At 33.5% G+C, this 11,673-nt stretch overlaps 2 protein-coding genes across 2 annotated transcripts; both read left to right on the top strand.

The window, feature by feature from the left end:
- The first annotated feature begins 3,848 nt into the window (after positions 1-3,848).
- On the top strand, positions 3,849-11,148 carry LOC107635467 (PPR repeat protein). The gene is made up of 5 exons (XM_021122087.2): positions 3,849-4,609; positions 5,536-9,030; positions 10,031-10,267; positions 10,369-10,511; positions 10,729-11,148. The coding sequence occupies exon 2, from the start codon at positions 5,839-5,841 to the stop codon at positions 8,944-8,946; it is 3,108 nt and encodes a 1,035-aa protein (XP_020977746.1). The 5' UTR covers positions 3,849-4,609; positions 5,536-5,838; the 3' UTR covers positions 8,947-9,030; positions 10,031-10,267; positions 10,369-10,511; positions 10,729-11,148.
- LOC107637360 (putative methylesterase 11, chloroplastic) lies at positions 9,440-10,902 on the top strand. Its single transcript, XM_016340783.1, has 4 exons — positions 9,440-9,445; positions 10,031-10,267; positions 10,369-10,401; positions 10,729-10,902. The coding sequence occupies exons 1-4, from the start codon at positions 9,440-9,442 to the stop codon at positions 10,900-10,902; spliced, it is 450 nt and encodes a 149-aa protein (XP_016196269.1).
- Positions 11,149-11,673: the final 525 nt, after the last annotated feature.

Below are 11,673 nucleotides of genomic sequence, written 5' to 3'. Positions count from 1 at the left end.
GTAAAAATTAGTATATCATTAATGTATACTAAAACAAATTCATTTAACTCTTTTAGATTTTCTTCCATAAATCTTTGATAAATACCTGGGGCTTGTTTTAATCCGAATGGTAATACATTCCATTCATAGAGCAACACACTTGTTGATTCTTTTGTTGGGCAAGTAAAAACAGTTAATTTTTTTGTTTCTTCGTCTAAACGAAGTTGCCAATATCCTGATTTTGCATCAAGAGATGAAAACCAAGTTGCTCCTTTGATTTTTTCTAAAATAGAATCTTTTCTTGGAAGTTTATGAGCATCACCAATAGTTGCTTCATTCATCTTCTTATAGTTAATAACCATTCTTCGTTTTCCCCTTTTAATTTCATTATTGTTTTCGACATAAAAGGCTGGAGTCGCATGAGGACTTTTACTTAATCTTATAATTCCTTTTTCCAAAAGATCCCTACATTCTAGTGAAAACTCTTCTCTATCTCTTGCGGAATAAGGAATTTTATTTGGAACATTTATCTCTTTTGTAGAATCTTTTAATTTAATACTTACTAATTCGTTATTTGTATTTTTAATATCTAAAGGATTTTCAACACAAATTTCATCCAAAAGTTCTTCTATCTTTATTTCAAGATTATTTTTTGGGATATTTATCTGAAAGTATAAATTTAAATAACATGTCTCTAATATAGAAAATATTTTAAATTTTAAGATCTTATCTATAGTAGTAGTCGGTATTTTTATACGTTTTGATTTTTGATTTATTGAAGAATCGTGTGGAGCTTTTAAAACTATATATGTTAATTCTTGAATGAATGGATGATATAGCTTTAAAAAATTATTTCCTATGATAAAATCCATTCCAGAATCTAACATATATATGGATGGAACAATGAACCTATAATTTTGAATAAAAATTTCAACCATCTCTGCTTTTTGGTCAATTTTATGTATTGATTTGTCAGCTATTCTAACTCTTAATGGTTTCTTTAATTTTTTCCTATCAAGTTTTATATTTGAACTAGCAAAGCATTGTGTTGCTCCAGAATCTATGAAAGCATTTATAAACTTTTCTGTTATTTTTACAGTAATAAATGTAGCATATTTCTATTTGTTTAGTCTAAGTTATCATCAGATTCCTCTAAAGGTTCCATGAAACAAGACTTAACAATTTCTATTTGTTTAGTAAGATCCTTTTTATCCTTCTTTTTCGGACATTCATTTGCATATTGTCTTTCTTCTTGGCAATACCAACATTTACAATTTTCTTTTTTATTCGGGCAATAGTTATTTCTTTGTCTTTTGTTTTTATTATTATTTTCCTTTCTAAAATATCTCTTTTTTCTTCAGTTTGGATAGTATTTTCTTTTTCTAAATTGATATTTTCTTTTTCTTTGAAAATTTTTATTAAGACCATATTTTTGAGGTATCTCTTCATTATCTTGACAGCAAATTCTAATTATATTTGCAAATCTTTTTTGAGTTGTTTCTTGCATACAACGTTCTTTTATTTCCTCTCTTATTGCAGAGGTTGCTCCACCAAAGTTATTTTCAATTGTTCCTCTATTTATTTCTCTTATAAATCTTCCCATTATAAATTCATTAGCAGGATATGGAAGTTTTGTTATATACATACTAAGATAATGATTTTTATCTTCTTCTTTTAATTTGTAATAATATATTCTATATTCACATATATAAGACTCTACATTACATAGATCATATATCTGAATATTAGCTAAATGGTTTTTTGCTTCTTGATATTCTTTATTATAAACTTCTTGTCTATGATCTATAATATTTTTTCCAAAAAATTCTTTATATAGAATCATCATTATATATAATATCTTATCATAAGCTGTAGTTTTTGTTGCTAATTCTTCTATTATTTGGTTTTCTATTGATGTCATATAATCTCTTATAGTTCCTTTAGTATGAAACCCTATGTAATTCCAAATATCTTTTCCAGACAATTCACTAAGTTTTGGATTAGTAAAGACTTCTAATAAAAAGGAATTCAACCAATTTTCGAAAATTTCTTTTTCGTTCTTTTTACAGTCTAAATTGAGCATTCTTTCTCCTTCCATTTCCTGGATTTTAGGAACATATTTTGATGGTATTTTTGTATATTTTGAATCTTTATTTATAAACCTTTTTTTAAAAGCATAATTATCAAAACCTATTTCCCATTTAAATTGAGATTGATTATCCTTAGATGTTCCAGCTTCATTTTTTACTTGTATTGGAATTGCTGGTTCTTTGTCACTTGAATAATCTAGAATGTGTTCTTCATTTTCCATATTTTCAGAATTTACTAATTCTTCTTCTATTTGAAAACCATGTTCCATAATATTATTTTCTTGAGCCATTTTTAATTGTTTAAAAAGCATTGTAACTTCTTCTAATTTTTCTTCAATATTCATAATTTCAATGGTGGTTTTACTTTTAAGTCTGTTATATTGATTATATTTTGGAATTTTTCTTCTTTGGGATTCTCTTTTTCCTTATTTCTTTGAAATTTTATAGATATTAATATTTCTTTAAGCATATCTACTATAGAATTTAATTGTGGGTTAAAAGTATGATAAAGATGTGGGGAATCATTTCCATGGTAGCATTTTTTAGAAGTTCCGTGTGAAAAATAAGTTTTTTCGGGTTTTTGAAGTTCTTCAATAAAACTTATAATAAAATAAAGATTTTGAGAAAAATCGTTTTGTATTGATTTTAAGAATTCGGTGTCATTACAATTAACATTGGTTAAAATCATTAATTTTTGATCTATTAATTTTGATAATTTAATTATTTCTTCTCTTAAATCTTCTAATTTACTTTTTTCCATTAGGTGACGCTTTTCTTTGTGAAGGGTTACGGTTTTAAATGAAAAGTGTGGCTTTAAAATGTATGGTTTATATTTTGCCACATAGCATATCTTTAAACAATGTTGATATGGATTACTTTAACTAATAAATTTGCATGTGGTTTATACTTATTTATCGTCATATTTTTAAGTTAAAGATATCAATTTATACAACGGGATTATGAGTTCAGTTTATTTTTTTATGAATGAATATAATTTCATAAATATTTATGCAATATACACAAGACTTAAATTCGTAAATCAACTTTTGAAAAATATTTGCAAGTTTGCACCAACTCGGTAAAAGTGGGTTAGTGGCTAAATATATGTATTGAGGTGAATGATTGAGAACGGTTTTTGTTTTTTCATTTTAATAGTGGTGATGGTTGTTGGGCTCGAATTATGAGTCCATTTTGAAAGAGCCCAATATGTGTGTTTGGTGTGTCAAAAAGTCACCAATGGGCTGAGTTTTGGTTCTTAACTTGTTATTGTGTGCTTTTCAATTTCTTTTAAAGCCTTGAACCTTAGTGGCCGAGGCATTGCACCAATGGCCAATATGTTAGTCACAGAACATCTCAGGTTCGAATCCCAACTATAGTTGGATAGTGATAGAATCTTTAACGTGTGTGTGAAGGATTTGGATCTTCCAAATTCGTGTGTGAGTTGTATAACCTAGAATTGGGCGATGTCCAATCTATCGATAAAAAAAAAGTAGATTTTTATTTTCTTTAAATATGTTTAGATGGAAGGAAAATAAGAAGGAAAGAAATATTATAAAAAGACAATTTTATCTATATATTATAAAATATATTAAAAAAGTAAAAGGATAGTATTAGAAGTAGAGAAAAAAACATTAGTTTTCTCTCCATTTTCATTTTTCTCTAATTTTTCTTTTCAACCAAACAAAAGAAAATAATCATTTTTCTTCTCATTTTTTTTCTCTCTTTTCTTTCTTTCCATTTTCCTCTCAAACAAACATTTTGTAAGTGTTTAAACATGCGAACCAAAACCAGGACCAGAATGCTCACCCTGGCCCCTGCAGAAGGGAGGAAATGCAATGTTTTTAATGGGCTGTTGAGAAGAAATGTGCCTAACGGCAGTCTACGCAAGTCCTCTAGAGAGTCATAGAAGATTGTTGTGGGAGCAGCTTTATGAGCTATTTAAAAGGATTTTAGAACCGTGGATGCTCATTGGAGATCTGGGATTTGTGGGGTCCAGATTCACATCGATTGAAGGCTGGATAGGGCGCTCTCTAATAGTGTTTGGAGAACAACTTTTCCTGATGCTTATATCCATATTCTTCCCAGGATAAATTCGGATCACCACCCCCTTCTGGCTATCCTAGAACCTCATCATGTTGACAAAGGGGATAAACGGTTCTTTTTATTGAACCACAGTTAAACCGCTTGAATTAATAAACCAGTAATTAGAACGGTTCCATGAGTTTTCAGAACCTTGGTGTGAACCTCTGAGTCAAGCCATGCTTCTCACTCCTCTTCCTCAAGCAGAACTCTGAATCACTCCCCCTTCTCCAACCCTAGCCTCTCTTCCAGCCACTGCCGCCGTCCGTATGTCAAGCCACTACTCCCGTCTGTCGCCCGCATCCCTTCTCTCTTCCTCCTGTTCTCTCCAACCCCTGCTCTCTCCTTCCGCGCGCTCGGCCCATCCCTCGTCTTCATCTTCTCGCCGTCCTGCTCGCCGTCGTGTGGTCGGCATCGTCCATCGCGGCAACGCACTTTGCCCAGTGCCCCAGAGTTCGAAGGTCAGTTTACTGCTCACTTCTGCGTTTTTTATTTATGCCCTTTTCAATGATTATTTGATTACTGATGAGCTCTGGTTCTGCTGTATTGCTGTTTTTGTGTGTTGTGATTTTTTATTGAATGAGCTCTGGTTCTGCTGTGTTTCTGTTTTGTGTGTTCTTTATTTTTTGTTGAATGATTGTTTTGCTGATTATTGATTATTGAAGGTCCTTTGATAATTGATTATTGAATTTCTTTTGATTATTGATTATGATTAGTGATGTGCTGCTGGTTTTGCTGTGTTGTGTTTTACTGTTTTGTGATTTAATTCTGCTTAGATTGTGATTGTCTTGATGATTTATTGATTTCAGTTATGGATGATGGTATCAATCAAGAAGCATTTGCCGATAATAATACATCTATGTTTATTCAACCTAAATCCATTAATTCTGTTTAAGCCTTCAAATGTATGATGAACATACTTTTCTTTACAGTCTGATTTTTATTTATTGAATTTTTTTAAATATATATTTTGCTGTTGCTGTTACTGTTGCTTTGATTCATAACAGTCTGATTAATTTTTCATGAATTGTTTGTTCCATGGGAAAAGGAAGATTAAGTTAAGGTAATTGGACATACTGTTTGTGTCATAACTCATAAATCATAATTTCTTAATACATTTCAGGCTGATGTAGAAGAAATTGTGCTTAGACTGTGATTGATAGAAGAAGAAAATATGAACTTATAACTGATTGAATATGAATCTAAATTCAATGAATTTTCACTTAAGTAGTTATGTTTATCATCTAAATTCAAGGAATTGTTGATTTATATTTCATTTAGGTCATTGAATTGTTCTAAAAATTTTGGTTTCGTCCTTGAGCCACTGTGCTTGTTTTCATGGGATCATTTTTTTTTTATTATTATTATTTCATGATTGCATCTACAGGTCCTAATGGTTATGTTTGGTGGCTTTGGAAAGTATGCCTGCACTTTGTATGTTGAGCAGTGAAAGCTAATTCAATCGAAAAGGTTGAGTCCGTGATTCTTCAGTTTGTTGAGGCATTAAGAACAATACTAGAGTGGTTCGATGACCGGACCAGTTTTCAGAACCTTGAGAAAGACAGAGCTGAACAGAACAGAGTATCCAAGTTCCAGTGTTTGGTGCTGGCTGCTGTGTTATTGTTCAACCATGTTCAATGGCATACCAGTGCACAACACCACTTCAGAGACCATTTCCTTCGATATTTGAATGTACTCTTCAGCAAATATGAGGCTTCTCAACAACCTGCGAACAAAGACACTTAAGTGTTTTGTCTCTTCCGTGGCCGCAACCTCACACTCTTTAGCTCCCACTTTTCCCCGAACTTCCCCTCCCATCAGAATATTCTCCTCCTTTTCGCATAAAGATTCGATTTTGATCCCACCCACCAAGACCCATCTCTATGCTTTCTTCTTCTGCACCCTCATTCGCCTCTACGTGGTCTGTGGCAGGTTTTGCAAAGCCTCTTGTGCTTTCTCTTCCATGTGTGGACTTGGTCTTGTTCCTGTTTTGCCTTTGTGGAATAGGCTCTTGTATGAATTCAATGCTTCTGGTTTCGTTTCTCAAGTAAAGGTTCTGTTTTCCGAAATGGTCTTCCGTGGTGTTGTGCCTGATGTTTTTAGTGTCAACATATTGGTTCATTCTTTATGCAAAGTTGGAGAATTGGATTTGGCTTTAGAGTATCTTAGGAGCAATGATGTTGATACTGTTACGTATAATACTGTGGTTTGGGGTTTATGTGTGCAAGGATTGGCAGATCAGGGGTTTGGTTTGTTGTCTGAGATGGTTAAAAGAGGGATAAGTGTTGATTCAATTACCTGCAATATCCTGGTTAAGGGGTATTGCAGAATTGGATTGGTTCAATATGCAGAGTGGGTGATGTACAATTTAGTTGATGGGGGTATTCCAGAAGATGTTATAGGCCTCAACACATTGATTGATGGGTATTGTGAAGCTGGACTAATGAATCATGCATTGGTTTTGATGGAGAACGGCTGGAGGGGTGGCATCAGGCCTGATATTGTTACCTACAATACTTTGCTCAAAGCTTTTTGTAAGATGGGCGACATTGTGAGGGCCGAGTCTCTTCTCAGTGAGATTTTGGGGTTTCAGAATGATGAAGAATTTGGTCAATTGAAAAACCGTTTTGTTAAAACTAAGGCTGAGATAAGAGACTTGCAGCCAACACCTTCCACGTACACAACAGTAATTGATGGGTATGCTAAGCATAGTGGAATTGAAGAATCCCTTTCTCTGTATGAGCAAATGATTATGAACGGGATCATACCTGATGTGGTTACTTGTAATTCAATTATCTGTGGACTTTGCAGGCATGGCAAATTAAATGAAGCGGCAGTGCTACTGAGGGAGATGTACACAATGGGTTTAGACCCTAATCATGTCTCGTACTCTACAGTTATTAATTCCTTGTTCAAATCGGGGAGGATAATGGAAGCTTTTAATCTTCAAGGCCAAATGGTTGTTCGGGGCTTATCTTTTGATCTAGTTACGTGCACAATTGTGATGGATGGACTTTTAAAGTCTGGAAAACTCAAAGATGCTGAGGACATGTTTCAAACAATTTTAAAGTTAAATCTTGTCCCAAACTGTGTCACTTATTCAGCATTGCTTGATGGCTATTGCAAGGTAGGAGACATGGAACGTGCGGAGTTAGTGTTGCAAAACATGGACAAGGAACACGTTCTTCCAAATGTTGTTACTTTTTCTTCTATTATGAATGGATATGCCAAAAAAGGAATGCTCAGTAAAGCAGTTGATGTGTTAGGGAAGATGATTAAAAGGAACATTGCGCTGAATACTTTTGTTTATGCAATTTTAATCGATAGTTATTTTAAGGCAGGCGAACAGGAAGCTGCTGCTCACTTTTATAAGGAAATGAAATCACAGGGATTAGAGGAAAACAATGTAATATTTGATATCTTGCTTAACAACTTGAAAAGAGTTGGAAGAATGGAGGAAGCTGAGTCATTAATTAAAGATATGTGTTCTCGGGGTCTTTGCCCAGATATTGTTAACTACACTTCTCTGATAGATGGCTATTTTAATGAAGGGAATGAATCAGCTGCACTCCCATTAATCCAGGAAATGACAGAGAAAAGCACACAGTTTGATGTTGTTGCATATAATGCTTTCATTAAGGGGCTTTTGAAGCTTGGGAAATATGATCCGCAGTATGTGTTTTCGAAAATGAAAGAGTTGGGTTTAGCTCCGGATTGTACTACATATAATACTGTAATTAACACATACTGCATAAAAGGGAACACTGAAGATGCACTGGGTCTCTTGACCGAGATGAAGAGCTACGGGATAATGCCAAATGCAGTCACTTTTAACATTCTGATTGGTGGGCTTTCTAAAGCTGGTGAATTTGAAAAGGCGATAGATATTTTGAATGAAATGTTGGTTATGGGGATTGTTCCCATGCCAATTACTCATAAATTTATGCTTAAAGCTGCCTCAAGGAATAGAAGAGCAAATGCGATTTTGCAAATTCACAAGATGCTTGTGGATAGTGGCCTCACACTCAACCAGGCTGTGTATAACACTCTAATCACCGTATTCTGCAGGTTAGGAATGACTAAAAAAGCAAATGCGGTGCTCACTGAAATGGTGGCAAGTGGAATTTTAGCTGATGTTGTTACTTATAATGCCCTTATTCGTGGTTACATTGTAGGAAGTCATGTGGAAAAGGCATTCGATACTTATTCTCATATGTTAGCTGATGGAATCTCTCCAAACATTACCACTTATAATACCCTTTTAGGAAGTCTTTCAACTTCTGGTTTTATGAGAGAGGCACATAAATTAGTTAGCGAGATGAAAGAAAGAGGACTCACACCGAATGCCACTACTTACAATATTTTGGTTTTTGGCCATGGTAGAGCTGGAAACAAACAGGATGCTATGAAGCTCTATTGTGAAATGATAATCAAAGGTTTTGTTCCCACTGTTGGCACCTATAACGTTCTTATTAATGATTATGCAATAGCAGGAAAAATGCGCCATGCTAGAGAACTGTTGAATGAAATGCTGACAAGGGGGAGAATTCCTAATTCTTCAACATACGACATTCTAATTTGCGGATGGTGCAAATTATCCTGCCAGCCAGAGATGGATAGGGAACTTAGAATGTCATATCGGGCTGAAGCGAAAAAATTGCTGATTGAAATGTGTGAGAAAGGACATGTGCCATCTGATAGCACAATCTCATATATCAGTTCAAATTTTTCTTTACCAGGGAAAAAGTCTGATGCTCAAAAGTTATTGAAGCTATTTACTGAAAGGAAGAATAGCTGAAAAATGGTCTAAAAAGTGGGTCATAAATGTTAATCCTTGAAGTGGAGTGAGGAAGTTGGAGGACTGCCAATATCTTTAAATTTGGTATATTTTCAATAAAAGTTTTTTTTTTTTTTTGGTGGGGGGTTTTTTAATTTGAAGGATTGAAACTTGATCATGGTATTGAACAACTGCTTGATTTTGTTTGCTATTTTCATATAAGCTGATTTGGTAAAGTTGGATAATTTAGTGATTTAGTCCAGTTTTGGATTTAGGTGTAACGGACTAATGGAGTCTCTCTTTTTATTATTATTATTATTATTATTATTATTATTATTTTAGTTTCTCTGTTGATCCGTTTTTTAAATTAACAATTTCTGGTTTGATTTTCTGGGCTTGTTGATTTCTGTCATTTATAATGAATAGTAATCATATTTTGTATTATGACCTTAAAATAATGAAGATGGAAATGATGCGTTTGTGGAATGGGATAACATATTGAGATGAAACAATTATGGTGGTGATTGGTTTCTGTGATGATCAGTTTTTCTTGGACTGATATAAGAACAGTGTTTTGGGAAAGAAAAGAAAATCACTTGTGTTTGATATGCATCCTCTTCTCTTAGTTCAAGACGTAATTCTAAAGAACGTGTAAGAGAATTTTTCTTGGCGGCTTGTCCTACGTGTGTTCAAAACTTCAAATATGTTGTGTTTCATCATTGAATTGAGGATGTGAGGTTTGACCTTTCAAGTGTTTTCTACTGCAAGTTGTGTATAGCTTTGAGGGTAACCTTGTTTTGGCTCTTTCTTATCACAAAACAGAGATTATGGTGACAAAGACATGGTTTCGAAAATAATAATTAACATTCAGAGTCTAAGTATTGAGGATGCAATGACACTGTAGTGTCATTTTCAAACAAAAAAATGTATTAAGAATTTCTAGCTTCCTTGATTCAGATTCTGTTGAATGTGTTTATTCACTTATTTATTTTTTATCTATTGCAGAAATTGGTGTACTACTATTAGAGCAAACTATGATTATTTAGTTCTCATTTTTCTTAGAACTCAAATAACAGGAGTTCTTCTTTTCTTATCAATTTGACAGGGTATAAAGGTTGATGATCTTGAGACGAATCATTTTGTTCTTGTTCATGGAGGTGGTTTTGGTGCTTGGTGTTGGTACAAAACTATAGCACTTCTAGAAGAAGCTGGTTATAAAGTATCCGCCATAGATTTAACCGGTTCTGGAGTTCATTCATTTGATACAAACAACATAAAGAGTCTCTCACAATATGTGAAGCCACTTACTGACTTTGTTGAAAAACTTCCTGAAGGAGAAAAGGTGCTTATTTCATTACATGCCCATTTTAGAAATGATGGACTGTTGTATGTTAATTTGTATCTTTATTGGCTGTGTTTGAGAGTTTCCGATTCTTAAAACAGGTAATCTTGGCTGGACATGATTTCGGCGGGCATGTATATCGTATGCGATGGAGCTGTTTCCTCATAAGGTTTCCAAGGCTGTGTTTATTGCTGCGGCAATGCTAACAAGCGGACAAAGTACTCTGGATATCATTTCTCAAAAGGTTTTCCATTCTTGCTACCATTACATCTCATTTTTCACCTGTTCTTTGGTTGGATTTGTCATTTGTGGGCATAATATGCTTCAATTGCATGCTAAACTGATGAACTTGCTGTCTTTTGATGAAGATTGTTTATATTTTACAAGGAACTAGTGAATTTGAGAACAGAGAATTAACATGTCCTTTTATTGATGATTTTCTTTCTGGCTATCTGTTGCAGGAAGGTTCAGATGATCTTATGCAACAAGCACAAATTTTTCTGTATGCAAATGGGAATGATCATCCTCCCACTGCTTTCGAAGACGACATGTTAGACTTTGTGTCTATAGAAGAATTTTTCCTATCAGAATTAGTCATAACAATAAGGGAGGAGATACCTGAAATACAAAATTAAAATCCAAAATCTACTTCTCCATAGCATGGGATCATGTCTATGCACATTGCAAAGAAGGAAAAGTCTTTGCATGAAATGCGTTCTACATTCCTTTTTTGATGGTCTAACATGGCTGGCATGTCTTATGTTCTACTCTCTCTCTCTGTGGATACTTTCTCCAACATTTTAATATTTTTTTTCCACTCTAATTATAATAGATGGAAACTGTTAGCAAAATTAATAAAGAAATTCGTCGTGCTTTACAAATGTTCAAGGAAAGCTAAGATGTTTTAACTACTTAATTAATCTCTTGATTTTGTTGATATCTCGCGTGGGAACACGTTTGATATGTTAATTGACCTTTTGAGGTACCATTGGAATGGAGAAAGAAACTCAGAACTTTTTTGAGATATCAAATATTGAATTTGAGATATCAAATAAAAAAAAATTCGACAATGCTTTAGAAGATTTTATTAAAAAATATTCATCAAACTAACTAATATGACGAGTCTACTATAATATTTTAGGAATGAATATAATTTCATACAAATTTATGCAATGTACACAAGAATTAAATTCGTAAATCAACTTTTGAGATAATATTTGCAAGTTTGCACTAACTCGGTAAAAGTGGGTTAGTGGCTAAATAGTAAATATATGTATTGAGGTGAATGATTTGAGAACAGTTGTTTTATTTTTTCAATTTAATAGTGGTGATGCTTGTTGGGCTCGAATTATGAGTCCATTTTGAAAAGCCCAACATGGTATCCTGAAAATATACCTTGTGTTTGG

Source organism: Arachis ipaensis, chromosome B4, assembly GCF_059453495.1.
Source record: "Arachis ipaensis isolate K30076 ecotype BB chromosome B4, ASM5945349v1, whole genome shotgun sequence".
NCBI lineage: Eukaryota > Viridiplantae > Streptophyta > Magnoliopsida > Fabales > Fabaceae > Arachis > Arachis ipaensis.
This window is presented reverse-complemented; position numbering and strand designations above follow the sequence as displayed.